The sequence below is a fragment of the Lissotriton vulgaris genome, chromosome 3_1 (genome assembly GCF_964263255.1).
Source record: "Lissotriton vulgaris chromosome 3_1, aLisVul1.2, whole genome shotgun sequence".
Classification (NCBI taxonomy): domain Eukaryota; kingdom Metazoa; phylum Chordata; class Amphibia; order Caudata; family Salamandridae; genus Lissotriton; species Lissotriton vulgaris.
In genome coordinates, this window is record NC_141689.1 from 1,536,467,628 (window position 1) to 1,536,495,378 (window position 27,751).

General features: G+C 47.3%; 1 protein-coding gene across 1 annotated transcript in view; it reads left to right on the forward strand.

The window, feature by feature from the left end:
* TBCK (TBC1 domain containing kinase) overlaps positions 1-27,751 on the forward strand; it is a 1,513,148-nt gene that overhangs the window by 1,189,068 nt on the left and 296,329 nt on the right. Inside the window, exon 24 of the mRNA XM_086962029.1 lies at positions 9,157-9,323. Coding sequence (XP_086818155.1) covers positions 9,157-9,323 — 167 coding nt within the window. The remainder of the gene's footprint in view (positions 1-9,156; positions 9,324-27,751) is intronic.

Genomic DNA, 27,751 nt, shown 5'->3' on the forward strand with positions numbered 1-27,751 from the left:
TGACCCTAATTCTGAAAGTTTACAAGTTTAGCATTGTTTTTCTTTACTGGGGGCCCCCAAAATTTGTCTTGCCTGGAGCCCCCAACATTTAAAAAATACATGGCATATCCCATCCTTTGATAAACATTTCTTTGTTTGGTAGAGTCTCCCAATAAAGCGGTAGCGTTGAAAGATAAGTTGCATAGATTGGTTATGTCCTAATTCAACATGGCTTCACTATTTTGTTTGCTGTCACTTATTCCTGATTCCTAGAAGAGAACTTAACAATGTGAAGAGCGCACAGGCCTTGAGAAGCTAGCTAATGTGTACAGGATGGCCTCGGCTGCTTCTGAGTCAATGTTCCATATCATGTTTGACAGACCCAGTTTCTTGGTTTGTGGAAGTGGCCTATGGAGCCTGATCCTGCTGTCACTATGCTGATATCAGATACAGGGCTTGTAGCTAGGATTTGCTCATGCTGGTGTGTCACAGCATGACATCCACATGTTCATGCTCCTACTGGTAATTTAACAGTTTCTCCCTCTTTCTCCCCAAATTGTTACTCCTCACCATGAATGAGTCAATGGTTAGGTTGTAGTGTTGTCCCGTGGGTTTCGCTATCTTGGGAAGATTGAAAGGGAGGGTACAATCTTTGTTTTCAACATTGCTAGTTTATTATGCCTGGGACGCTAATCTTGCTTTATTCTTTTTTCATCTTGACCTTTACTTGTTTCTGTCTCTCATGTATTTTGGGTCAGATTCATGTTTGCATTGGTATAGTATATCATTGAATTCATTGTTTGTAAACTTTGGAGACTTCTCGCCATAGATTGCTTACCTTCGAATTTCCCCCAGGCACCAGACAGGATCCATACATTTTTCTTGAGCAGTACCCCTGCGCGCTGGTGAGTGGAGTTGTTTAGCTCGGTGTGGGGTTGCCAGCACCAGAAGTGACATGTGCAGTTCCTATATAGGTGCCACCCTAGCACACTTACCTCAGTTCTTTTCGTTCTGCGCCAGTCAGCACAGATACAAAGAGAAAGTCCCTCAGTCATTTTTTTACTGTCTTTTTTTTTTTTAAGTTGATTTATCTTTTGGTGTGTCAGGGATGTCTATGAGAAAAGGATGGGTTCAAGTCCTGCGGCTCCTGTCACTGACAGATGTTCCTGACGGATCTGTAACTTGTCTGTCTCTGGTGACTTGAGCGCAACGTAACACCAAGACGTGCATCGATTGTCACACCATGCACTCCAAGGCCTTGAGGGAGTAATTCCTCAAGCTCTTTGCCGCTTGATGTGTAACGCCTTGACGGTCTCAATCCCGGTTGAGAGGAAAGTCCTGGGATGGGTCGCAGAGCAAACAATCATTCGGGTCAGTCCCATAAAAAGAAAAAGAGTAAGAAGTCGAAGAGGTCTTTGACTTCATCCCGCCTGTCGAAGTCATCATATGAGGCAAGGGAGCGTTAACACTCAAGGCCTGGCTCCACCGTTTAGCATGTGCCAGGGCTGTCTCTGCGCCTCCCTGAGTTTGCTGGAGTAACCCCTGCCCAACTCCAAGAGTTCTGTAGGGCCATGCATCTCATATTTGGTTGGCCCTTTCCTGCTGGCACATCTTCGGGCCCTGTGTGTTCGGGAGGGACCACTACTAGTTCACTGCTAACGGGTTCGGCCTCAGTGCCAGTTGATCAATTTGGATCCACAGATGGATCTGGACCGGTGCCGGTCATACCACCTTAACCTTCCTCATCTCAGATCCCCTTTTCGACTCTCCCGACGCAGTCCCCATTCTAATCCCTGACACCAACACGGAGCCGGAGTGGCTTAGTCGGACGCCGACTGCTGCCATTTCCCCCAGACCAGAACTTGAGTCCTATTCTTATGGGCTAGGACTTGGTAACGTTTGGGAGGGGCCACTAGACCCTATAGAACACCAGCTCCATGACCCCAACATGGACGGATATGATGAATTAGTAAATGCTGGTGAACTGGACACCTCTTCAGATACTGTCTTGGTCTATCCTCCTGTGGTGGCTATGGAGGAAGGTGCTGCATTTGCTATGGTGGTGAGGAGGGTGGTCGAGGTCCTTGACCTTCAGTTGCCCTCTATGTCTGTCAAGACTAACGTCTTGACGGAGGTGCTTCAACTGGGAACCACCCCTTCAGAACTGCTTCTACTATTTAATGAACCCCTTACAGAGGTGTTGCTCGGTCCTGGTCCAAGCCCTGCTCAGGGGCTTCTGTGGATAGGACAGTGGCCCGCTGCCAATGCCCCAGCCTGGGAAGCCCCTCTTTTCTCACCCAACACCAGGGCTCGAGTTGGGTTACCACACGGGTGGACGGCGTCCCTCCACTTATTTTACAGGGTTTTTACCAGGTGGATGGCGTCCCTCCAGCCCAATAGCTGGACTTTCAATTATGGCGGCCGCCCCATCGATCTCCCAAGTCAGTCTGTCTCAAATCAGGATGCAACCTGGACCATGAGAGGAGCTCTCAGAACTGGTGGCGGCACTGAGCAGCTGATTGGAGAGAAGCCTGCTTGCCCTGGCATTTGAAGATGATCACCACTTGCTCCCAAGCGCTAATGTTGCCAGGCAGCAGTAACAATTCCCGGGGGACTGGTTGGGGCCCAGGCAGGAAACTGAAGAGGGAACATGCGCTGCCGTAGACTCGGACACCTTCGCAGGGTGGCCGGCAGAAAAACAATTAGCCCTGACAGCTTCCTGTCGTGACATCACTTCCGGTGACTCCACCTAACTTGGAGCTTCCCCCCACTTCTTGATTTAGGACTTGTGCCTTGCCCAACACCCTAACCCGGAGAGCCTGATAGTCCAAGTCTCCACTTCCCATGGAAAACCTGGTGCATTCCCGACCACCCCACCAGATAGGGAATCAAAAGGCTGTAAACCATGGGAAGGAAAAAAAAATTTCTGCCAGCCTTGCATTGTGCTTTGTAAACAATGCTTGCCTTTTAGGCTGTTACTCCCATTCCCTTTGGGATTTGGTTGTGCAGCTGCTGCCCATGGTCCCAGAAGAGGTCCAGGCTATAGTCTCCCTCGCTATGGCTGATGGGAGAGACGCTGCTAAGTTCACAATCAGTTGTGAGCTGGACACGACCGACTCGCTAGGCAGAGCGACGTTTTCGTCTGTGGCCTTACAACTCCACACCTGGCTGACAATTAGCATTTATGGGGTGTCCAAGCTTTGCTTATGGACATGTCCTTAGATGGCTTCTGTCTCTTCAGGGACAAGGTGGACTCAGCTCTGGAGTGCTTCAAGTACAGAAGGACTACAGCCAGGTCCTGGGGCCTATCCATGGCCCACGTCAAGCTCATTCCACCTATTACTCCTTTTGTGACCACAGAAGGGGCTACTAGCCACATCTTTCCTGCAAAGCCATCACGGCCTGCAAGCTTCCCAGTTCTGTGTAGCCAAAGATGCAATACCTACAGTCCCCGTGGGTCATGAAGCCAGAGGTCGACCCAGTCAACCACCCCCACACCCCTAGGTCCCCTGTCCCCCCGGTCGCCACCAATCCCCTTTAGTTTGTCCTCTGATCATCACAGTCATTCAGTGGACTGTAGAATACACCTTCACTTGCATCACTGGAGATCAAGAACATCAGAACGCTGAGTTCCCCAGATTTTCCGAGGGGCTACTCCTTCCCTTTCTTTGCTACCCCTCCACCCATGCCACCCACTTATGGCAGGCTTATAGAGGACCATCTAGCCGTGCTCCACCTGGTAGTAGCAGCCCTGTTGGCCAAGGGAGTCATAGAGAGGGTGCCAGGATCAGAAGTAGGTCGTAGTTGCTATTCCTACTACTTTCTGGTGCCCAAAAAGGATGGAGGCCTTTGTCCTATTCTAGACTTGCACCCTGTCAATCCTTCCTGAGAAAGGAAAAATTCTAAATGTTCACACTCGGACAGGTCTTGTCTGCATTGGACCCGGGAGACTGGATGTTAGCATTGGACTTGCATGATGCTTATTTCCACATCCTTGTCCTTCCTGCCCGCATACGTTACCTGCGGTTCCTGGTAGGTCATGAGCGCTTTCAATGTGCAGTGCTACCCTTTGGCCTTACCAGCACGCCTTGGGTGTTCACCAAGGTAATGGCGGTGGTTGCAGTTCATTTGCGGAGGTCAGGGGTGCCAGTCTTCCCCTATATCGACGACTGGCTGTTGAAGGAGGGTTCATCCCAGGCAGTCATCTCTCACTGCCAGACAGCAGCAGACCTACTGCACTTTCTGGGGTTTACTATCAACGTGCCGAAGACACATCTGATACCTTCTCTGATGCTCCCCTTCATCTGAGCTGTTCTCGAAACAGCTCAGTTTTGGGTTTATCCTCCTAAAAAAGGGAGCCCAGGATATTCAGGCTATGATACCTATGTTTTAGCCTGTATCATGGTTTTCATTGAGACAGGCCTGAGCCTGCTGGGCCTCATGGTCTCCTGCATTCTGCTGGTGATACATACCCATTGGCATATGCGGGCTCTGCAGTGAGGCCTGAAGCTCCAGTAGGCGCAGTTTCAGGGGAATCTCCCCGACATGTTCCAGATATCAGAGGGCACTGTAAAAGACCTGCAGTGTTGGTTAACGAACCACGATTGGGTCACTAGCAGTCCCCGCTTCCTTCCCCAACTAGATCTGACATTAGTGACAGATGTGCCAGTCCTGGGATGGGGCGGCCATCTGGGAGAGGTGGATATCGGAGTCCTATGGTCACTGGGAGAATCCATACTCCATATCAACCTGTTGGAGCTCTGAGCGATCTGGCTGGCATTAAAAAACCTTTCTACAATCCATCAAGAGAAATGTAGCACATGTGTTGACGGACAACACCACCACCATGTGGTAATGCAACAAACAGGGTAGGTTGGGGTCGTGGACCTTTTGTCAAGAGGCCCTGTGCCTCTGGACATGACTGGAACTGCAGGGCATATCCCTGTTGGTTCAACACCTGCAGGCTCTCTAAGAGCCAGGGCGGACAAATTCATCCACTGATGCCTAGCGGATCATTAATGGCATCTCCATCCAGAGGTGGCGCAAGGCCTCTTTCAGCAGTCCGGAGAGCCTTGGTTATATCTGTTTGCTGCCGCCAAGAACAGGCAATGTCAGCGGTCTTGCGCAATAGAGTTATAAGGTGACTGTCACTCAGAAACGCTTTTAGTCTTGATTGTGCTCATGCCTCCTGTATACCATTCCACCCATACCACTCATGCCCAGAGTTCTCAAGAAGATCAGGAACGGCTTGGCCGAAGTCATCTTTGTAGCTCCGAAAAAGGAAAGGAGATCCTGTATTCCAAGCTATTGAGCACGGTTGTCGGTCATCCAATCAGGCTGCCTATTCAGGAGGATCTTCTGCTGCAGCTGCAGGGAACGGTTCTCCACCCACACCTCTCAGCCTTCATGCATGCAGATTGAGCGGCAACAGTTGACAGCTTTTGGCCTTCTGCCTGAAGTCTGCAATGTTATTTTGGCAGCTCAGCATCCCTCCACCAAGACAATGCATGCCAGCTATTGTAATAAATTTGTGGCATGATGTGCTGAGAGACAGATTGATCCCTTATCCGCCCCCCTTCCTCAAGGCTTGTCATTTATCCCTACGCTTTCTCAGCAGGGCTCTGCATTGGGCACCTTAAAGAGTTTCTTGTTTGCCATCTCCGCATTCCTGCAGGTTCCAGCTCAACCTTCCGCTTTAAATGTCTCCTATTGTAAATAGGTTCCTTAACCCTTTCCGTGCGGCCGCGATTTTTCCCATGTGCGTCCGCCGGCCGAACACGGGCGGGCCATGACGAACCCCAGCCGTCATCAGCACACGAGCACCGTAGTGCATGACGGCTGGGGTTCGTCACCATCATGGAAGGGGTTAAAGGTCTACAACAGATTTCCACCAACTACATTTGTAATGCCTCAATGGTACCTTAATTTGGTTCTTACTTTTCTGATATGCGCTCCCTTTGAGCCGCTTCATACCTGCCCTCTTAGACTTCTGACCATCAAGACAGCCTTCCTAGTGGTAATTAAAGCTGACCGGATGGTCATTGATCTGCCTCCATATGTGTCTTTCTTCCGAGACAAGCTGGTCTATGGGACTCGAGCGTCCTTGCCAAAGGTAGTCACCCCGTTCCATGTAGCCCATTCCATCACTTTGCTTACCTTTTGCCTGCGCCTCGTCCTTTTAAAGAAGAGGAGAGACTCAACCTACTGCACCTAAAAAGAGCATTGTCATTCTAACTTGACTGCACAAAACCATTCCAGGTGGACAATCAAATCTTTGTGCGGTATGTCGGGACTATGAAAGGGAAGGGCATGCAGAAGCGAACCATCTCCCGATGGATTGTGCTCTGCATCAAGACCTGCAATGCATTGGCCAAGAAGTAACCCCCGAGCCAGAGGGTTTGCATGCTCATTCCCCAGAACAACAGTTGCGACCACTGTGTTAGCACGCAGAGTTCTAGTTCTGGACATCTGCCAGGCAGCGATGTGGACCTCGCTGCACACATTCACCAAACACTACTGCCTGGACAGTCTGGTCCATCGGTATGGGCACTTTGCCCATTCGGTCCTATAGGACTTTCTGGGTTAAATCATGTTCAGAGACCCACCTCCGGGAAGGTATTGCTTGGATATCTATCCTAAGGTAAGGAATCTATGGCTAGAAGAGTCTCTCAAATGAACAAGTTACTTACCTTTGGTAACGCCTTATCTGGTATAACTATCTAGCCGTAGATTCCTTACAGACCCTTCCATTCTCCCCAATCTGCGAACACATTTCTATGGTCAAGGTTGTTTTCCTTTCAGAGCCCTAGTTTTCCACACTAGTGGTCAGTGTCCTTCGTGGCTCCATGCTCCTGGCATGGAAGGTCACAAAAAAGAAACTGATGCAGAGTATGTCACTTCTGGCGTGAACGACGCCACCTGCCAGTGCGCAGGGGTACCGCTGACAAAAGAATTCCGGATCAAGTCTGACCCTGGGGAAAATTCTAAGGTATGGAATCTACGGTTAGATAGTCTCTACCAGATAAGCTGTTACCGAAGGTAAGTAAGTCGTTCTTCTGGTCTTGGTTGAGACTTACATTAAACATGACGTTTTTGCTCTCCATTTGAACCTACTTTTTTAAACGCTTGAAACAATCGTGTTATTATCCCTTTCCTCATCCCAGTCCTTTATGACAAATGAAGATGTAATTTTAGCATTACTTACTGATAATTTTCATTACTTGATTCTCCTTTCATCGTCTTAGTTCTTAAAACCCAGTCTCTCAGGAATTCTGTGGTTTCGATTTTAGAAGATTCGGGGTCATTATACTGGAGTCTATGCTATTTTGAGCTGCTAATTTGATAGCTGCTCCTTCAGATTACCTGAGATGCCAGACCGGCTCTGGATATTTTATATCAACGTATAGACGCCCGGTGGAAAGTGACGTCACAGATGTCTAGACTGGTGTGCCTTGCTCCAAAGGAAGCGATGATATGACGTTTAAGGGCGAGTGTTAGTTACGTGTTAGTTTTCCATCTCTTCTCATCAGCTAAGTACGGTGAAAAACGAGCCACATTAAAATCACATTTAAGATGAATGTATCCTGTATCCATCAGATAGAATGTACCAAAGGTAAGTGACTTGCTTTGTAATGGATACCTGCGCCATGGATGCTTTAAATTAACCCCTTCCATAGCACCCTTGAAGACGAGGGTTGAGTTTTACACATAAGATGCTGTAGGAGGAAGGAGTGCAGCAAGGCATGATCAGAGGTAAGTTACTCGTTCTTTTGCAACAGGCCAGAGTAAGGAATGGCATGCGGAAGGGAAAATCAGAGTAGGTTTCATAATGATGAAGACATTTGTTTGTTTGGCCCAAAATTTAAAACTGAGTAACCTCATGTTTAAAACTCTATGCACACCGTACATTTTAACCGAGGCAGACGATTTCTTCATGAGCTTGGCTGGAGCACTTTATTAGTGCAGCTTTGGGTTCAGGTACAATTAAAAGAAGCATTAAGAATTAAAAACATCACGTATGAGGATCAAGTTCTAGGGTTTCGCCTACGAGACAGCCAGTCCCCAAGTTCACCACACCCTGTCATAGCAGCTCTTAAAGGGGAACTTGCACACAAAACAGCCCCAATCCTCTCTGGGGCCCAATGTTCTAGGATCCCTGGCAAGAGGTCATTTTAAACGTAGTCTGCTGACCACTGTTGCCAAGCATCATTCGCCAGGCTTCTTAAGTCACGCTTCTCCGCATACCCTCAAGGGGTTAATGTGCGTGCTGCAGAGATTGGTTTAAGGGACACAAGGTTCTAATCCGCCCAAGATGTTTTCTATATTCTTATGGTTTTTTCTTAAATTCCCACCTACATTGCTAACCCTGCCATGCTTAGACTTTATTTATTGAACTAGTGCTTTTGTAGACTCACTCAAAAGACTTTTTTGGGGTTTATAGCTAGCAATATTAAGATAACTAGTCATATTTGGCGCATGCATCATAGTGTAGGACTATTCCAGTACTAACCAGTCATGGTCAGTGAGGAAGGGATCAGGCCAGACAGAGAAGATCTCCACACAAAAAAGATTGAAGTGGAACCCAACTTCTAAAATGGGTATTTTTAGCACTGAGCATTTTTGGACCATTGTGCAATCAGGGAACAACTAGAGTGGAACCCTTCCAGCCGTGTGAAAACTAAATGTTAACACATGAACATTTATATTAAGAATTGCTGGACCTGTGTGCAATATGGGAAGGGTTCGACGTAGGGCACCGTACTCGAGGATGACAATAGAGCAAAAAACTGTCAGGTCAACAATTGGCTTTTAATAGTGACTTTTAAATCCGGGCTTGTGGAGGTGAACCAATCTCTCTGCATGGGGTAGTCAAGCAAGAAAAAAAACAGTTGGTTGGAGAGGGGTTGGAAAGGAATATATATATGTTGTGTTGTAATGATTATAATTAATCGAACTTCAATAAATGAGCATAAATCAGTTTTGTTATTAGTCTAGTGAGAGGGTGGGAAGGAATATATATTTTGTGTTGTAATGATTATAATTAATTGAACATCAATAAATGAGCATAAACCAGTTTTGTTATTAGTCTAGCTGCTGTAAATTATGATGGATGATGCAGACAAGTGCCTCAGCATTTGAGTTTGTTCAGAAGCACCATCTTCTGTGTCTCCTCCTAAGGCCAGAGAACCCATCAAGCTGAGCGAGCTGAAGGCTGAGCAGTCACCGCGGATCTCTGCAGAGGACCTCATTGACTTGTGCGAGCTCAGCGGACCCAAGGCCATCCTGAAGAAGAGCAAGTCCAGCAAGCCAAAGCTACTGGTAGTTGACATTCGAAACAGTGAGGAGTATCCTTTTAAACAAGAATTATTTGCCGCTTCTCCATCATGGATTTAGTTATCCCAAAGCTCTTTAGAAAACCATGCATTGTTATTCTATTCTATTCTATTCTATAGTTTTGGTAGAGCGCGACAGCTGCCCCAGCAATGAGGCGTCCCGGCGCTAGGAACCCAGAACCTGGTCTGAGGGAGGGGACAGGACAGAGGGAGGGTTACAGGCAAGGGAATAGGAACGTTTTCACAGCTTTCCGGAATGCTGGTAGGTTGTCTATTGAACGGATATGTTGTGGCAAGTCGTTCCACATCTTGGCTCCGAGGAACCTAAAGGAGCGGCCGCCCATGCGGCTGCGTTTTATGCGAGGGACGCATAAAAAAATTTGGTTGGAGGATCTTAGGTTCCGTGTCGGGGCGTAGGGAGTGAGAAGGGGTCGAAGCAGAGGGGGGTTGTTGGGTTTGAGAATTTTGAAGGACATAATGAGGGTCTTGAATTTGATTCTAGAATCAACGGGTAGCCAGTGTAATTTTTTGATGGTCACTCTGGCTGAGCATCTGCGGGGGAGGCCGACCAGAGTTCTAGCCGCAGAGTTCTGCACACGTTGGAGTCGTGCTATCTCACATTTATTGGCACCAAGAAGGAGCACATTGGCGTAGTCTAGACGCGAGAGGATGGTGGCTTGGATAATTAGTTGGCGGGTTTTGGCGTCAAAAAAGCCTAGTATGTGGCTGAGGCTTCTCAGCAGGCCAATGCAGGTGCCGGCAACTTTCTTGGTGTGGGCCCGAAAGTTGAGTGAGTCATCCATCCAAACACCTAGGTTTTTCACTAGGGATTTGGGGGGGGGGTGGTGCCCAGGGAAGATGGCCACCAATGTTCATTCCAGAGGCTGGTGTTTTTGCCCAGGAGAAGTACCTCTGTCTTTCCGCCGTTAAGTTGTAGACAGTTCATTGTCATCCATCGGGCAACCGCAGAGAGTCCGTTTTTGAAATTGGAGGATAGGTTGGAAGGACCTTCTGAGAGAGCGATGGCCAGCTGTGTATCATCGGCGTATGATACTAATGTCAATCCCCACTCTTTGGCCACTGCCGCCAAAGGCTGGACGTAGAGATTAAAAAGGGATGGGCTCAGCGCGGAACCCTGCGGAACTCCCTGTGCAATGGGGTGAGGTTTGGATAGGAAGGGGGGGGCAGAAACTCGAAAAGACCTGTTTTCGAGGAAAGATCTGAACCAGTCCAAGGCGTGACCAGCTACTCCAAAGGTCTCCAAACGGTTGAGAAGGATGACATGGGATACCGTGTCAAAGGCTGCGCTAAGATCCAGAAGGATCAGCGCAGCACTTTGACCGGCATCTAAGATCGCTCGGAGGTGCTCTGTGGTGGCTAAGAGAGCAGACTCAGTGCTATGGCCTGGTCTAAACCCGTTTTGTGATGGGTCAAGGATGTTGTTTTTGACCATGTGCTGGGATAGAGTGATGTTGACATGCGCTTCAGCGAGTTTAGACAGCCATGGGAGCAGGGAGATAGGACGAAAGTTCTCCGGTTTGGATGGGTCCAGGGTGGGTTTCTTGATGATAGGCGAAACCCACTCTTGCTTCCAGGCTGATGGTACACGTGCTGAAGTGAAGGAGAGGTTCAGGGTGGCGGTAAGTGCTGGTAGGAAGAAGTTGAGGGACTCTAAGAATTGAGCCGGGCGCATAGGGTCTGCGGGGGAGCCAGATTTGACCTTTTTGCATAGTCTGGAGAGGATATCATCAGTGATTTCTGGGATGCACGTCATGTTCGAGTAGCTGGGGGAAGAGGAGGAATTGCTGGTAGTGCTAGGGATGAGCTGAGGGAAGGAGGTGTAAATTTTCCATACCTTGTCGACGAAAAACCTGGCAAGGTCTTCGCACTGCTGCTCGGAGGAGATAGTAGGGAGGGGAGCTTTACTGCTCTACAGTTCTTGTACGAGTTTGAAGATTTCTTTAGCAGGGGTGGGGCTAGATTCGATCTTGTCGGCGTAGAAGGCGGTCCGTGCCGCACGGATGGCTTTGTGGTACGTTTTCTGTAGGAGTAGATATTTTGATTTCTCTTCTTTGTTGTAATCCCTACCCCAGAGGCGTTCTGCCTTTTTGCATTCTTTGCGTAAGTTTTTGAGGGTATCGTTGTACCAGGGGTTGGATGGGGAATTGCGACCTTTAGGCCATTTGGCCGGAATGAGGCTGTCTAGTCCGCCCGTGATCCACTCATGAAACGCGCTGTAATTGGCGTTGATATCAGAGTTGGTGTCAAGGTGGAAGTCCCCTAAGGTCGTATGCAGGTCGTTATGAGATAGTTTATGCCATGGTCTTTTTAATCGGCGGGTAGAAGCCGTATTGTGTCTGCTTTTATTGACCGGAATGGCCAATTTAATAAGGGAGTGATCCGTCCATCCCATTGGTAGGGGAGGCTCTGAGGTAAGTTTCTCTAGGTTAGAGAAGACTGGGTCTAGGATATGACCGGCTAAGTGGGTTGGAGTGGAAATGAAGGAGTTGAGTTGCAGTGCGGAGAAGTCTGCAAGGAGCGTTTTGATCGTAGGGTCATTTAACTGGTCGAAATGAAGATTAAGATCTCCCAGAATTGTGAAATTAGAGTTTTTGGTTATTAAGGAAGTTGTTGTCTCAAGGAGGGCCTCAATGAATTTAGAAGTGGGGCCAGGTGGGCGATGGATGTAGAGACCCGACACTGTGAAGTTAGGATTTATGGTGATTTTAAAGTGGGCGCATTCACAGTTTGGCAGTTCTTCCTTAACAAATGCACAAGAATATATTTTTTTATAGATTATAGCGATGCCGCCTCCTCTTCCATCTCTGTTAATGGTCGACATCAGGTAGTCGTCTGGTAGCGTGAGGTTGGGAATGGTGGAGGTACCATCCCATAGCCATGTTTCACAGAGGAAGAGGATGTCTGGATTTTCATCCAGGATGAGGGTATTAACCTCAAGGTGGTGTTTGGCAAGCGATCTCACGTTGAGGTGAAGTATTGAAATGGAGGTGGTTTTTTCCGGAGCTGTGAGCTGTCGGATGGAGTGGGGTTCAGCAGTAATAAAATTGCAGGTTTGACATTGTAGGCAGGTAAAACCGGTCCTACCTGTAATGTTAGCGCAAGACCGTCCAGGGTTCAGGCTAAGTAGTAACTCTCTGTCATAGGAGAGGGGGGGTGACGGGGTTAGGCAGGGGGACTGGCGAGAGGCGATGACTTGGCGATGACGGGCGCAGACGGGCTTGCCTTAGGCGCGCCTTCGGCGCGCAAACGGCGCTCCCGCTGCGCTCGTCCGCTGCGCGTCCTGTGTATGCACATTTACAGGGCGAGGAAGGGGGCGTGGCCTCAAGTGGGCGGGGTCAGCGCGCACGCCGCAGGTGATGGCGGCTGCAAGCGAGGAGCTGGGGACAGCGAGCAGCCATTGATGTCAGCTGAGCGCTAAAGGTAGGAGCGAGTGAGCGCTGAGTAGTGCTTCGTTTTGTTATTTAAAATACAGATTCAAGAAGTGACACCACACAAGAGCAAAGTGCAGTGAAAAGTACAAGTTTAAAACAATTGAGTACCTCCAGCCCCGGCTTCCGCCTCAGGACTGGGTCAAGGGTTGCTACCGACCGCTAGGAGTCAGCGGTTTAAGTAGGGCGAGGAAGGGGGCGTGGCCTCAAGTGGGCGGGGTCAGCGCGCACGCCGCAGGTGATGGCGGCTGCAAGCGAGGAGCTGGGGACAGCCAGCAGCTATTGATGTCAGCTGAGCGCTAAAGGTAGGAGCGAGTGAGCGCTGAGTAGTGCTTCGTTTTGTTATTTAAAATACAGATTCAAGAAGTGACACCACACAAGAGCAAAGTGCAGTGAAAAGTACAAGTTTAAAACAATTGAGTACCTCCAGCCCCGGCTTCCGCCTCAGGACTGGGTCAAGGGTTGCTACCGACCGCTAGGAGTCAGCGGTTTAAGTAGGGCGAGGAAGGGGGCGTGGCCTCAAGTGGGCGGGGTCAGCGCGCACGCCGCAGGTGATGGCGGCTGCAAGCGAGGAGCTGGGGACAGCGAGCAGCTATTGATGTCAGCTGAGCGCTAAAGGTAGGAGCGAGTGAGCGCTGAGTAGTGCTTCGTTTTGTTATTTAAAATACAGATTCAAGAAGTGACACCACACAAGAGCAAAGTGCAGTGAAAAGTACAAGTTTAAAACAATTGAGTACCTCCAGCCCCGGCTTCCGCCTCAGGACTGGGTCAAGGGTTGCAGGGTTGTTATGGGTCTCAAGTAGGAATGCAGCCTGGTTTTAGGTGGAAATTTGAGTCCGCTTTGCCTCAGTTATAGTCCCTGCAAACTTTAAAATCATGCCACGACCCCTATCCTCTGTGAGACGCTGACTCAATTATAACACTTTGTATTTACCCTCCTCACTGTCTTTTCTTCTGACTCGTTTTTTAGGTCGAGACTTTGCAGCGCATGCGCTGCTCTGCAAGGCATGCTGTATTTGAGTATGTACTTGAAGTCCCACCCACTCTCCACCCATGTTTTTCATTGGCTTTTGTTAATGTCCTTTGTAAATTCTAGCTTCTGATTCATTTCTTTTTAGCCCCGCCTTAGTACCTCCTTGTCGACATTTATAACCTTCCATGAGGACTGGCTCTTTTACTTCTGCTGTTCCATGGTATGTTTATTTAGTCTGTAAGCATTATTTTCTTTAATGAGTTTCTAGTACTGCAGGCACAACATGCTTTCCTGCAACATTCAGCGCGCAATGCACGCTTCCATTTTCAAACCAGCCCGGGACAATCGTGGCCGCTTCTTTGCAATGAAATAAGCCTCGAATTGACGAGAGTTTGAGCTATTGGCATTATAAATTACAATAGCTTAAACTCTTGCAAATTCGAGGCCTATTGCATTGCAAATATTTTTTTTGTAAAAGTGCTCCATACGGCACTTTCACTTTAATGTCGGCCACGCTCCTTTCTTTAGACAAGCCGCATCTAAAGAAAGATGCGCAGCCGCTATTAAAGGGAAACCGCATGGGTCACTTTTACCAAAAAAAGCATTTGTTTGTCAACTTGACAAACACATGCTTTTTTTTGTAAAAGCGTCCTATGCCGCACTTTCACTTTAATGGCGGCCTGGCCCCTTTCTTTAGACGAGGCTCGTCTAAAGAAAGGTGCGTGGCCGACATTAAGGTGAAAGCGCGGCATGGAGCACTTTCTAAAAATTGCATGTGCAATGCAATAGGTCTCGCTTTTGATAGCTCTTGTAAATGCAGGACCTATTGCATTGCAAATGCTTGATAAGGGTACGTCTTCGAATGGGGAAAGGTGTGTGTATATATGTTGGTCACCATTTTCTCTGTACATTCATGCCAATGGCGACTTTAAGCATGGAGCAAAGAAGAATTTGCCCAGGAATGCAGAAACCACCCTCACAATATGCAGAACATATCATTAAATGTCGTCTACCCTCTCGTAAGTGCAGGTGCCTGTATCACTTTGCGTTAAGCCACTGACCCAAAGATGAGTGTACAAAATGTAGGGAATTAATGGGGGTTAAAGCTCTGCAGTAACTGCTGCTTTCTCATTAATCTCCTTGCTTAATACTTTAATTGGACGTTGAATGCCTCCAGAATCAGGAGTGCATGCCAGCATCCTGACTGTTTGAGCCAATCTCACCATTGCATACAGGGTGCTAACCTGCCTTACTGCCCATATTGCTCAGAGCCTTAACTGCAGAGGGCTTTGACTGCCTTTTTTGCCAACCCCCTATTATGACTGATGCTCGTAATTATGGTTGTCAGTTTAAACACCCTATAGCTCGCAGGCAATAAGGCTGTCAGCACTTGCAGCCGTAAACTCACTAAACATGGCAGGCGGACTTGCCAACTGTGTCCATCTAGTATGTGTCCCTCCATCACACACACACTCAGCTTAGAATGCAGGCAGACCGAAGTTCGTGCCAGAGTTCTGATTGGCTGAGCTAATAACTAAATACATCTCAAACTTGAAGCAAGTGATAGGCGCATGCTTGCACTTCCTGTAGTAAATGAATATGTTGTTTTGCAGTAATTGTATGTAAAATGCAACTTCAGTCTTGTGTGATACATAGGAATAACATATCTTTAACCAAGGCTTCTTTCTCTTTGGAGCCAGTCTGTTCTCAGTGGTCGTAATGACCGTATTTGTGAAAACAATATTTCCAAAAAAATAGCTTGAAGAAGTTTTCAGTCTACTACAATATACATCTCAGAGTGCAGAACTTGGTGTTTTCGCTTTGTGATTTCTCACTTACGTTCCGTTTTCTAGCCGTGAAGAAGTACCTCACCCCCCAGTCTAGTTGCTTTTCTCTACTGATGGTTTACGCTGTTAGCTTGTCTAACCCCACTTTATTTGATTTTTTTCTTTAATAATATGCACCAGGTTCTACCATTTGCTTAGCAGTCTTTAGCTCTGAGATATAGCATAACATAAAAAATATCGCGTTTATAAAAAAAAATCCATGAACTCTGCAAATAACAGATGTTACTATTTTTCAATGTGAAATATTCTATCTACGTACATCAGAAAGATGGAAGGCCGAATTGACTATTGAGATTCAGCGTATAGTTCACCGAAATGTCAACTGAGGGCGCTTAACTCCGTGAGCCTTTTTGTTCGATATAAACTAGACATAGCACAGAGAATAAAAATGCATGATAGGCAAATCAGAGTCTATAAAAGCAGTCATCAGATACTTTTAAAATATTTTTTTTGAATGTTCGTTATTTTGAGCATGAAGAGGGAAATTTCACGTCACGTAACTGAATACTTTGCCAACCTCCGCCTACCAGTATGTTCTTACTTGCATCCAGTGCTTAATTTGTAAACAAAATAAATAAATAAGTGCCAGGACTCTTAAGGAGGCAGCTTCCACCAGCTCATTTCTCATGTTAGCGTGGCCTAAAACAGAACCAACTACTAACCATGAAAGTGGGCAGAGGATGTGGCGTAAGGCCAGAGTTGCCGATCTTGGACCTGGGGAACCAGGTTCGCATCTCGCCATTGGCTCAACATCCTGTGATTCTGGGCGGAAAACTTAATCTCCCCATACATTAACTTGTCCTTAACAGGTGCTCATGAAAAGCTCCAGTTTTGATGATTAAGCGCTGGTGCTGAGGACCGGAAACCACCTGCTCAAATTAAGCACTGTTTGTGTCACTCTGAGGAGTTGAAGAAGGTGTCTCAGAGCTGAGAGCATGAGAAATAGTTGGGCTCCTTCGAATGCTATCCACAAGGCAGTCTTCCCTAAATTTACATAACTCTAGAATATCCTACATCAGGAAAGTTACATTAAAGTGAACATCACTCATTTGAACAAGGTTTGTTAATACAACAGCGATGTATAGATTAATAATAGATCAAATTCAGTATATTTTTGTAGCACTCCATGAGTCTCACGAGAATATTACCAACAGTTACAGTAGCCCCAATGTGTAATTTAGTCATGTAATACATTATTTATTCGTAAATTTATACTTTTGGACTAGTTTGTGCGTGAAAAGTTTCAGGGTGATCCGTCGAGTGGGGGCAGAGAAAAAAGGGGTCTCAAAACGCAAAATCCCCATGCATTTTTCATAGACTTCTTTAAGACGGGCTACCACAAAAACTGCTGAACAGATTGACACCAAATTTGGCAGGAAGCTAGATCTTGGTCAGCAAATTGGTTGTTGGTGTAAATCTGTTCAGTAGTTTTTACGAAACAAATTGTACATCTGGACGGTTGGGTCCGCGAGACGCTCGAAAGACTCTTGTGGGAGCGTCAATTTAAAAATGGAACGTTCAGATTGGCCCAGGCAGCTTTATTTCGCTTGGACCATCTCACTCCTGCGTGAGTCAGCATCCTGCGAGCGCTCTCATTGGCTGCCAGCAACATCAGATGGGGTCCCTAGAGCCTAACAAGGCCCGGGAATGGAGGCTGCATGGTCCCCCTCCACTTTAATTTTAGTAGTGGCCCTGGAGGGTTGGGTCCCAAGGCCTAACAAGGCTCGGATAGGGGAGCTGTGTGACCCACCTCCTCTTTGATTTTAGTAATGGCCCTGTGGAATAAGGTCCTCAGGACCTAATAAGGCTCAGGGAGGGGGCCCCGCAGCCACCCTCCCCTTAAAAAAAGAAAAAAAAGCCCTGGGGGATGGTGTCCCCAGGGCCTAATAAGCCACTTGGCCCCTCCCCTTTAAAAAAAACATAAGGCCATGGTATCTGTAGGGTCTAATGGGCTTAATAAGGCTCAGGGAGGGGGATCACATGCCCCCCCTCCCCTTTAACAGAACTTAAGGCCCTGTGGCCAACTCCCTGCTGTGCACTGCCAGGGGTTGGCTTTACGTATTGTAATAATATGTTGCATCTTGAAGAGACTTCTAGCTGCAGATTCTTAACCTTTGAATTTCCCAGGCATCAGACTGGATCTTGAAACTTTTGCTGAGCAATACCATGTGTGTGTGACGTCAGGTGGCTCCATTCGGCTCCACGTGGCATTGTTGGCATTGTCAGCGTCCGTTATGGCGTCGCGGTACCTATATAGGCGCCACCCAGGCGCACGGAAGTCAGTTCTTTTCTTTCAGCCCCAGTTAAGCGCTGATCCGGAAAGAGCTACCCCTCTGCCGCTTTTTGGTAGGCTTTTTCTTGACTTTTGTCAAACCTTTGGGATTTCCTACTGTGTACGAGGGATGTCTTCAAGGAAGATCGTTTTCAAGACACAAAGGATTTGTTCCCGCATGATGTCAGTCATCGATCCCCAACGCGGATGTCTTTGGTGTCTCGTGCGACCACAATACAAAGTTGTGTTCAAACTGTCAGGCGATGGCTCCGAAAACCTTGAGGGAGTGTGCGATGAAGCTCCTCGTGGCCCAGCAGTCAACACCGTCAAGCATGGCTCTGAGGAAGTCACGGTTCCGATCGAAGAAGAAGAGGTTGCGGAACTGCTCATGGAGCCCTAAGTTCTCTTCCTACAAATTCGAGATCCTTGAGACACTCAAGGAAGAGGCATAAGAAGAAGTCCAAGCGGACTTCGTCTTCACCTCAACTGGCGTCCGTCGTCGAGAGGTAAAGAGCACCGATGCTCTAGGCACAGTTCCGTGGAGCTAGAGTCCACTTTGCATCTCCCCCCATTTCCAGGAGCTGGAGTGACTCCCGCTCAGATAAAAGAGTTGTACGAGGCCATGTGCATCGTATTTGAAAGCACTACCCCGCTTGTGGGCCTTCGGACCCGTGGAGTTGGAATGACACAGCATTGATAATCTCTAGTCATTTTTATACTCACTCACCACTCTATGAGAACTACCTCACATGCATCAAAAGGTTGAGAATTCAAAAGATCTTCGTAAAAGCAACCCTTCGGAGGGCCTGTAGGGCATTGCAGCGCCGGCCCGACGAGGAGCAACCGCCCTATGATGAAGCATGACATCCCTTGGGATGTGTGAGGTCAACAAATAAGAGCCATGCTGACTCTTCTCCCTATTCCCTAGGCCGACTCTTTTCTCTCAGGAACAGTGACCCCTTGTTTTGGTACACCCTAACAATTAAACCCATGCCCCAAAAACTACTCCAACCCCAGCCTCCCCGCCCTGAGCCCTAAATTGTGTCCTCTACATCCCTAAAGTACCCAGACCCAGCGTCCCCAACCTCCTGTCCTGAGGCCTAAAACGGCCCCCTTCCCTGTAAACAGTCCCTTTGCCCCTGTGGTTCAGCTTGCAGGGAACAGTATATGTGGCTGAGCCCACGTTGTTACGGCCATTCACCACTGCTCCTGGTTACCATGAAACAGGGACAGATATCATATAAGGTGGATTGATTCAAGGGCAAGCGGGTGTTAAACTGCTAATTATACTGTGGAAAAGAAGCAAGAGACATTAAGGGATACAATTGAATAAACACAATAGGACAAACAATTAAATGTTCTAGGTGCAGGCCCAAGCTCTGCTCCAGCCTTCACATGAGGAAGGGCCAGTAACTTATGGGTTACAATAATTCAGGAACAAAAAAATAGCTGAAGCACTAATGGTGTTAGTGCAGAAGGAAACAGAAAAATACAAAATACAATCAAAATGTGTTCAATAAAAAGAGATCCGCTATGTATAACCACACATTGATGGAAACACCAACAAACGGCCTCTTACTTCTTACGGTAGACCCAGACATAATCAATTGCAGTCATGCTCAAGGGTATTCATACTCTTCAATACAAGCCTGAGGTAGGGGTAAATGGTCGCTATTGTATTGTCATTTGAGGGAAAATGGGAATACCTCATGTGAGCATCAGGTATTACAATTTATATGTTATAGGAGGGTCATGGAGTAAGTCCAGGTGGTGAAGATTTAAGTGCAGCATAAAGAAGCACTCAGCAGAGAAGTTAGTAACTCCTTACTAGCTTAAGAGTTAGGAGAAATGAGTCAAGAAGGCTTACAACAGGTACTTTTGAGTAACCAAAGTAAACTGTCCCTAGTGTTTTAGCAAGTAAAGAAACAGCAATACCGTATGGCGTTGGTAGGCCTTATCTGCTCACTGAGAAACATTAAACTTTTCTAACCCGTAGTATTTTTTGCGATGCATCATTGCATTCAAAAAGTGCTGCTGCCGAATACAAAGCAAATTTGTTTGCCTCCCTTTATGTTTACCCCTTCTAGGGCTAGGCAGCTCTGGCCTTTCTTTGTCTCCTTTTATGATTGACTTTACTGTTCTTGAAGTCTGTTTTCCGCTCCATCCTTTTACATTTACAATTCTTGAAATGTATGCTTCTCTTTTTTTAATTCTAACGGAAATATTCTTTTATGCAGTCACTCTTTTGCAGTTGTAACTGTGGCACTTGCCTTCTCAAATGTTTGACTTGGTTATAAGTAACTTGTATGAACTTCGTGAAGAATGCTTCTAACCACAGATTCCTCCCCTCTAGACTATCCTCAGGTGCCCGACTGAATCTGGAAGATTTAAAACAGCATTGATCCTGCGCGCCATAGATGGCGCAGTGCTGTTCCACATTGACTTTGTTACATCCTGGAAGTTAGTGAAGCCATATACAAGCACCTCCCCTGCATGTCAACCTCAGTTTCTATCTGTCATCACCTTTTACATGGGATCCAGAGCTCGCTCCCAATTTTTTCTGATCGTTGATGAGTTTTTTTCTCAAAAGTTTACTTTTTCCACTTCGCAAAGGAACAATGTCCACCGCAACAACAACTGGGTTCAACCCTTGCAGGGACTGTTGAAAACAAATGTTTGTGACAGTCCTAAACAAAGGTGTGCCTCTGGTGTTTGTGGATCGAGTCCAAGTCGTGCGAGGAAATGTGCTCTTATGAATCTGATTGAAATCCAGTAATGTGAAGTGAAGATGTATGTTGCTGGATAACTAATTAAGTCACATAAATTTCGCTCCCTTCATAGATGCAGAGCCATTCCTGCTCTTAGGTTTGTTCCCACAAGTCCTTGGTTCAGTTCAAGTCTTCCAGTAAGTTAAATTCAAGCAGAAGCACAAGAAGGCCGAGCGGGACTCATACCTGTCCCATCAATCTCTGCCAGAGACGTCGCAAGGACAACAGTGCATCTCTGTCTTGATCCCAGTACCCCGCAGAGGAGTCGATCCACTGTAGATCTTGATGTACCCAAAGTTTCCTGGACCTTCAGCGACATAAAACATCGAGGCCTTTAAAGAGGCCATGTTATGAATCTTTGCCACTCTTCGGACTCCCTCTTGTGCGCCTCTGGGTGCCAAAGTTTTGCAGTGCTGTAATCAACAGTTTGTGCCTCTTGGTCCTGTCTCAGGTTCCACTTTGGAGTCGATGCCAGTCTTTTGCCAAAATCCATGCCGGTCTCTTTGACATTGACACTGGCCCAACACCTCTGGTGCTTTAGGGAGGATTCTACTCCAATATTCCTGGCCAACTCTGAACCATATTTGTCTCTGCTTTGACCAAGGTTGCATCCCCGAATCCATACCGATGCACCTGGTCCCATTTCAATCAGATTCAGACACAACCCTGTCTTTACCATGGAGCTGCCCTTCAATGCTTCAGCAACTTTTCAGTTCCTACTCTGACCAGAGACAACCAGCTTTTCGAGAAACAATGTAGATGATGTGGAAGTTGTAGTGGGCCCAGCCCCAAGGTAAGCTGTCAGATTCCATCCAGTTGTCAGAGGAGACTGCAAACGATCTGCAGTGGTAGCTAACCATATGTGGACCAGCAGCAGACCCCTGTTACTACCACACCCATAGCTGACGGAGGTGACTGACGCATCACTACTGGGGTGGGGAGGCCATCTGGACTCTGATCTCCAAGGGAGACCTGCCTCCACATCAATTTGAGGGGAGGTTGCAGATGATTCACTCAATTTCTAGGTCCTTCCTGCCTACCATCAGGGAGAGGCTACTGCTGGTACTGCAACAAGAAGTTTGGGATAGAGTCAGGGGTCCTGTGCCAGTAGGCTGTTCACCTCTGAAATGTGCATGAGGTACACTACCTGGAAGGATCTTTAAATGCCAGGACAAAAAACTCAAATGACGGCGCCTGGCAGATCACAAATAGCAGTTACAACAAGACATGTCATAGGGCGTCTTTCAGTAATGGGTACAACCCTGACTTGCTCTGTTGGCCACCACCGACAACACACAATGTCGACACTTGTGAGCTCTGGATTTGCCAGTAAGGCTCTCTCGGAAACGTATTCCACCTAAAGTGAAGCTTAGGACTCCTGCTCACCTTCCCGCCACTACCTCTCCTGCTGCGACTTCTGAAGAAGATCTGGAATGACTAGGCCCAAATCATCCCAGTGGCCCTGGAATAGAGCAAAAGAGTGTAGTGTCTGGAACTTCTAAGCCTAAGCATCTCTCTTCCATAAGGCTGACACCTCATGAGGATCGTCTGCTGCAGCCAGGCATGCGCAACCTATACTGGCATGTATGGAGATTGAGCAGTGATTGTTAAACTCCTTTGGCCACCCTTCCAAAGCCTTTGATGTTAACCTAGCAGCCAGGCGCTCTTCCATGAAATCTGTGTAGGCCAGGAATTGGGATAAGTTTGTGACTTGGTACGATTTCCTTGAGACTGAACTGTGGCAGGCCAGACTTTCATATGAATTCTGTCTTGTCTTTGACCCATCAAAGACTTGCTGTGGGCACTGTAAAAGATCCCTTGTCAGCTCTTTTAGTCTTTTCACTCCCTTTGTGATGCTACAGGGGTACTTAAAGCTGGTTCTTACTTTTCTCATGAGCATCCCTTTTGAGCCAATGCACAGTTGTCAATTGCCCATTCTAATCTTAAAAACAGTCTTTCTGATTGCAAAACATTCACAAGCCGGGTGAGTGAGCTTCAGGCACTCTCGGTCCAGAACCTTTATATACCATCATTTTCCTGGAAAAACTGATGTCAAAGACTCAAGTAGTGTTCCTTCCGAAAGAGGTAACGCCTTTTTTATGCTGGGAAATCCATCACCCTCTCAACTCATTTGCTCCGCCTCATGCCTCGAAAGAGGAAGAGAGACTTCTTTGCTTGGACCCCAAAAGAGCACTGAACTTGTACATTAATTGTACCGAGGACCACCGGGTGGACTAAACGCTCTTTGAGGGTTCCATGGTGCAAAGAAAGCGAGGCAGAAAAGGATCTTGTCATGGTCGTTAGGCCTCTGCGCAAAAGCATTTCTGCAGAATTTGAAGAATAACCCACAAACTGTCCTCACGTTTCTTGCTGCAATAAAAGGCTGCTGTAGACATTTCCGCTTATTAATATGAAATGTATAGTGTTACCATGACAACACCTTATATCACTGCTGCAGTTCCCTGTAATTACCTGAAATGTCTCTAATATTACGACGGTAACATAATTTTGGGACATTTTTCTCCTCTCAAGATTATTGGCTCATTTTTTATTAATTTGTCTAGAAAATGGAAACTCCCATTCAGGCAAGAGCTGCATTTATTTCAACATGGTCATTTCATCCCTCTATGGAACTGTGGCATCCAAGGTAAGACTTCCATTTTTTATCGTAATAATGTGTATGTTAGCCGGTCACAGTGGTATGAAACATATATACCCCAGCTGCAGGGACATTAGTCTACCTAAGGTTCACCTGTGTACAGTCATTGATTTTTGCAAAAGAGTAAGAGTGCTGTCAGTAGACGAGCCCTCCTTTTCTAAAATGCTTTGCAAAAGCAGGTGTCTGTGTGTATCTATCGTCATGCACTGCTCACGCAGATGCTAGAAATCTGAAATATTTGTTGCATCTTTGGACAGGATAGCATTTTAATGGTGTTTGATCAGTCAGAAGGGGAGAATGCAAGGCATTCATGTCAGTAAGAGACTCAGTAATGCTTATCCGTAATGATGACATGCATAAAATGATACCCTTATCAGAGGTCCAACAAGAGGCATATAATGTTTCTGCTGGCTTACCTCAAGTTCTTATCATGTCTTCGTGAATAATGATTCACTTGACACATAGGGAGAAAGGTTTGACTGCCTGCCATGCTGTCTGGACCAAATGCTGTTTTTTCCTCAACGTCTTTCACCATATTTTATCCACCCTCCACCCACCACGACCCTCCATCCTTCATCTCACCTTTCGCTCCCACTCAAAAAGTACTTGATAAAGTCCAAGCTCACTCACTCGCCATGCAAAAGAGGAGATCTCTCTAAAACAGAACGGAATTTCGCGTTACTTCTTTGTCGTTGATGGATAATGTGAAATCATTTGTTATTTCATTTCTAGCACTTTCACATATATACCTTATATTTATGTTAAGCATTTTCTTTAAAGAAAATGCTGGTCTTTTTTCAATTCAATATAGCTTGGTGTTTGGTGCCCAGGGCATGACCTACAAGAATCAATTTTATATTTTGAAATGTAACACTCTCAACTCGATGCCTCACTAGGCTTAATCAGGGTGTTTCTTGTCTTTCAACCACCTGACAGGCGAGAAGTAACCATGCAAGGAAAAGAGAGTTTATGAAAACCTACATGATCCTATTTCCAAAGATCGGTTTGCAATTTTAGGATTCTTCATAATAGTAACTTTCAGATTAGAGGTTATTCTCATAGAATTCCAGGAAACCTTCGACAATCCTTAATGTTCTTGATGTCAGTGTGTAACAATTAGTCTTGTGTATTTACTGCCTGGAAGAAAACTTCACATTCCTAAGTTTAACACAAATGTTCTTTTGCCCCCACAGAGAAAATATTTTTCCGCGTGTGGTTTTCCAAGCGTACTCACAGGCATAATATTTACGCATGTGGAATTTCCACCCGGTTAAAATGTCCACGTACAGGAAAGTAGCACAGGAGTGCATTATTTCGCCACAGGAAGCATATTTTTCCAGTCGTTCTGCACCCTCATTATATACGAGGGTATTCCAAATACTTTCACTTCTGTCTTTGATAGAAACATTTCTTTTCTTTCCGAAAAGGATATGTGAGTACCATCAAACCTACACGTTAGTGTGAGTGGAACAACTTTTGCAGACTGCGCCAATCAGGAACACCTAGAAACACGCCCTAGCCCCTTGACTCCAGATCTTAAATAGATTATGATTTACACCAAATATCACCTTCAATTTGACAGATTAGCTTCACAGAGCCTCCACATCTGAACTGAAAAATGCCTATGTAACAGAAAGATATAGAGTTTGTTTTGTAAATCCTTCATGTTGCTTTGCTTGGCTGGTGTTTCCTCTTCAATAAATCTTTCTCAATCTATACTATTTGATAATCAGCATGAGAATAATGAATGATGTCAGCAGAAATGGGTGTGCAATAAACAAGCAGAAATATATCATCCCCAAGGACCCTGCACTACACCCATGCGCACTAAGATTAGGTATGAATTTTGTATAAATACATTGTTAAAATTATATGTTATCAGTGCATTTTATAGAGATTTCTAGCCATAGGTTCATTGCATTAGAATTATCCCAGGCGTCAGACTGGACCCAGACATTTTTCATACACAATAACCCTGCGCTCCGCTAGGTGGTGTCATTTGGCTCTACGTGGCAACGTGATTGGTGTCTATATGGGGGCCACTTGAGAGCGTTGATGTGACTTCTTTTCTTTCTCTGCCAGTCAGCACCAATACGTAGAAGAGCTACCCCAATCACTTGTCGACTGACCTTATTTCAGTCCTTTGGTCGAAGATTTTTGAGACGCTGTCTCCTGGTGTGGCAGGAATGTCCATGAGGAAGGCTGGTTTTAAGGCTGTGGCTCCTGTCACCACAAAGTTGTGATGAACCCACACCTCATCTGCCACTGGTGCCTCGAGCGCGACCATGATGCGACCTGAGTTGATTGACGCCATGCTCCCCAAGGCCTTGAGGGAGCGGTGCCTCATGCTCCTTGCCGCTCAACGTGTGACCCCACGATGGTCTCTATCCTGGTCAAGAGGAAAGTTCCGGGACCAGTCACAGAGCCACTCCCAACACTAGTCATTGTATTCAAAGTCGGCTGTGGATTCGCAAAAAGAACAACAAGTCGAAGAGGTCTTTGACTTCACCCCATCTGTTGAAGTCATCGGACGAGATGTGGGAGCGTCAGTATTCAAGACCTGGCTCTGCGCTTGAGCCTGTCCCTGGGCCGTCTACATGCCTGTTGGAAGCTGGTTATTTATGTAGTGTACCAAATGTAGAGGTACACATGCAAATAGTCCAGATAACCCTTATTGGTTTACAGGGGCTCACTTTAATAATCTCAAGTGCTCTTCTGATGGTAGTGTGGGCGAGCAATTTAGGTTTATCAGAGGAAATGGTTGAGCATTGGTTCAGACAGAGTCAATAAATGAAACACACACTCAAAAAGAAACTTAAGGCCAATTAAGAAAAATAACACAGATTTTAATATAATTCTGTATACCAAGATCACTTGGATCAGGTAAGTACTTTCGGAGATAGGAATTTTTGTAGAAATAGAAAATGCAGTTGAATAACGGATCCGATAGAGACATCTAGCCGCAAATTCCTTACCTTTGAACTTTCAGGTGTTAGGCTGGATCCAGAAGTTTTTTCTTTAGCAGTACCCCTGCGTGCCAGTAGGTGGGGTCAGTCGAGTCTGTGTGATGTTGTTGTCATTTTGTTTGTCGTCGTCGTGTTGTCCACATCTCAATATAACTGCCACTCTGGCGCATTGACTTCAGTTCCTTTCTTTCTGCGCCAGCCAGCGCAGATCCGTTGAACAGAACTACCCTCTGTCATTTTTTGACAGACTTATCTGAAAGAAACAGGTTAGTATTAGATTCCTTACCTTAGAATATACCCAGGCGTCAGACTGGATCCGGAAAATTTTGTGTAGCAGTACCCCTGCGCGTCGGTAGGCGTCCTCTGCGGCTCCGCGTCCGTCGTCGGCGTCGTTGGCGCCGGGATGACGTCGTCGGAGTACTTAGACGCCGCCCTCGCGCGCTGACGTCCGTTCTTCTTTTTTCCACGCTAGCAATCGCAGGTCCGGAGAAAGTGGTACCCTTTAGTCACTTTTTGACTAAGCTTTTTCGATCCTTTTTGGATCCGTTTCGAGTCGTACAACTCCATCGGTGCCGGTAGGGATGCCCGGGTTCAAGCCCTGGGCCGACTGCAACCGTCTGATGTCGGTTACCGACCCCCATCACCGGTGCCTACATTGCCTGGGGCCCGACCACGATGACAAGTCGTGCCCCGACTGTCGGGCCTTGACGTCGAAGGCTAGGCGGGAGCGGTCCCGTAAGCGCCTTGAGCTCCCGCATTCGGCCCCGCGCAGTTCGAGGTCCCGGTCTGGAAGGAGGTCGAGGGACCGGTCGCTGGGCCGGAGTCATCACAGCTCGGCGAGTCAACACCACTCGTCGGGCTCCAAGTCCTCAGGTAAGAGGCACAAGAAGTCGAAGAGACGACATCGCTCTTCTGACTCCCCCCGACGCTCGCGTGATGCGGCTGGGGGTTCGGGTGACACCGCCCACGCGGCTCCGCCGGAGCCGCAGACGTCGCGGCCTGCTCCATACCCGCCGGTCCCTGGGCAGAACGCAACGTCGGAGGAGATCGAATCCTTCCTCATGGCCATGAGGTCGCTCTCTCCTCCGTCGGGTTCCGCGGCACCTTCGTGCCAAGCGGCCCCGACTAGGAGCCCAAGTGGGCCGGGTGCTTCGGCCCCGGCGCCGTCGGGAGCTCCGGCCCCGGAGCCGACGGCGACTTCGGTCCCGGCGCCGCAAAGCCCCACTGGATCCGGATACGGGTCACCGCTGGTCGACCTTACGACCCCGCCAGCCCCTAGGGTGTCATCACCGGCGTCGTCCCCGCACGACGCCGTACCTGGTCCACCTCTCGGTCCGGATCCGGCGTCGGAGCGGCGTCGCATTCAGCGCCGGCCGAAGAGGAATTCTTCGAGGATCTGGGTCCATCCTTTATCCCTGAATTTCAGGACATGGACGACGAGGGAGACTGGGTGGGTCTGAGGAACCCCTGGCACGTGAGTGGCAGTCATATCAGGACTGGACACAG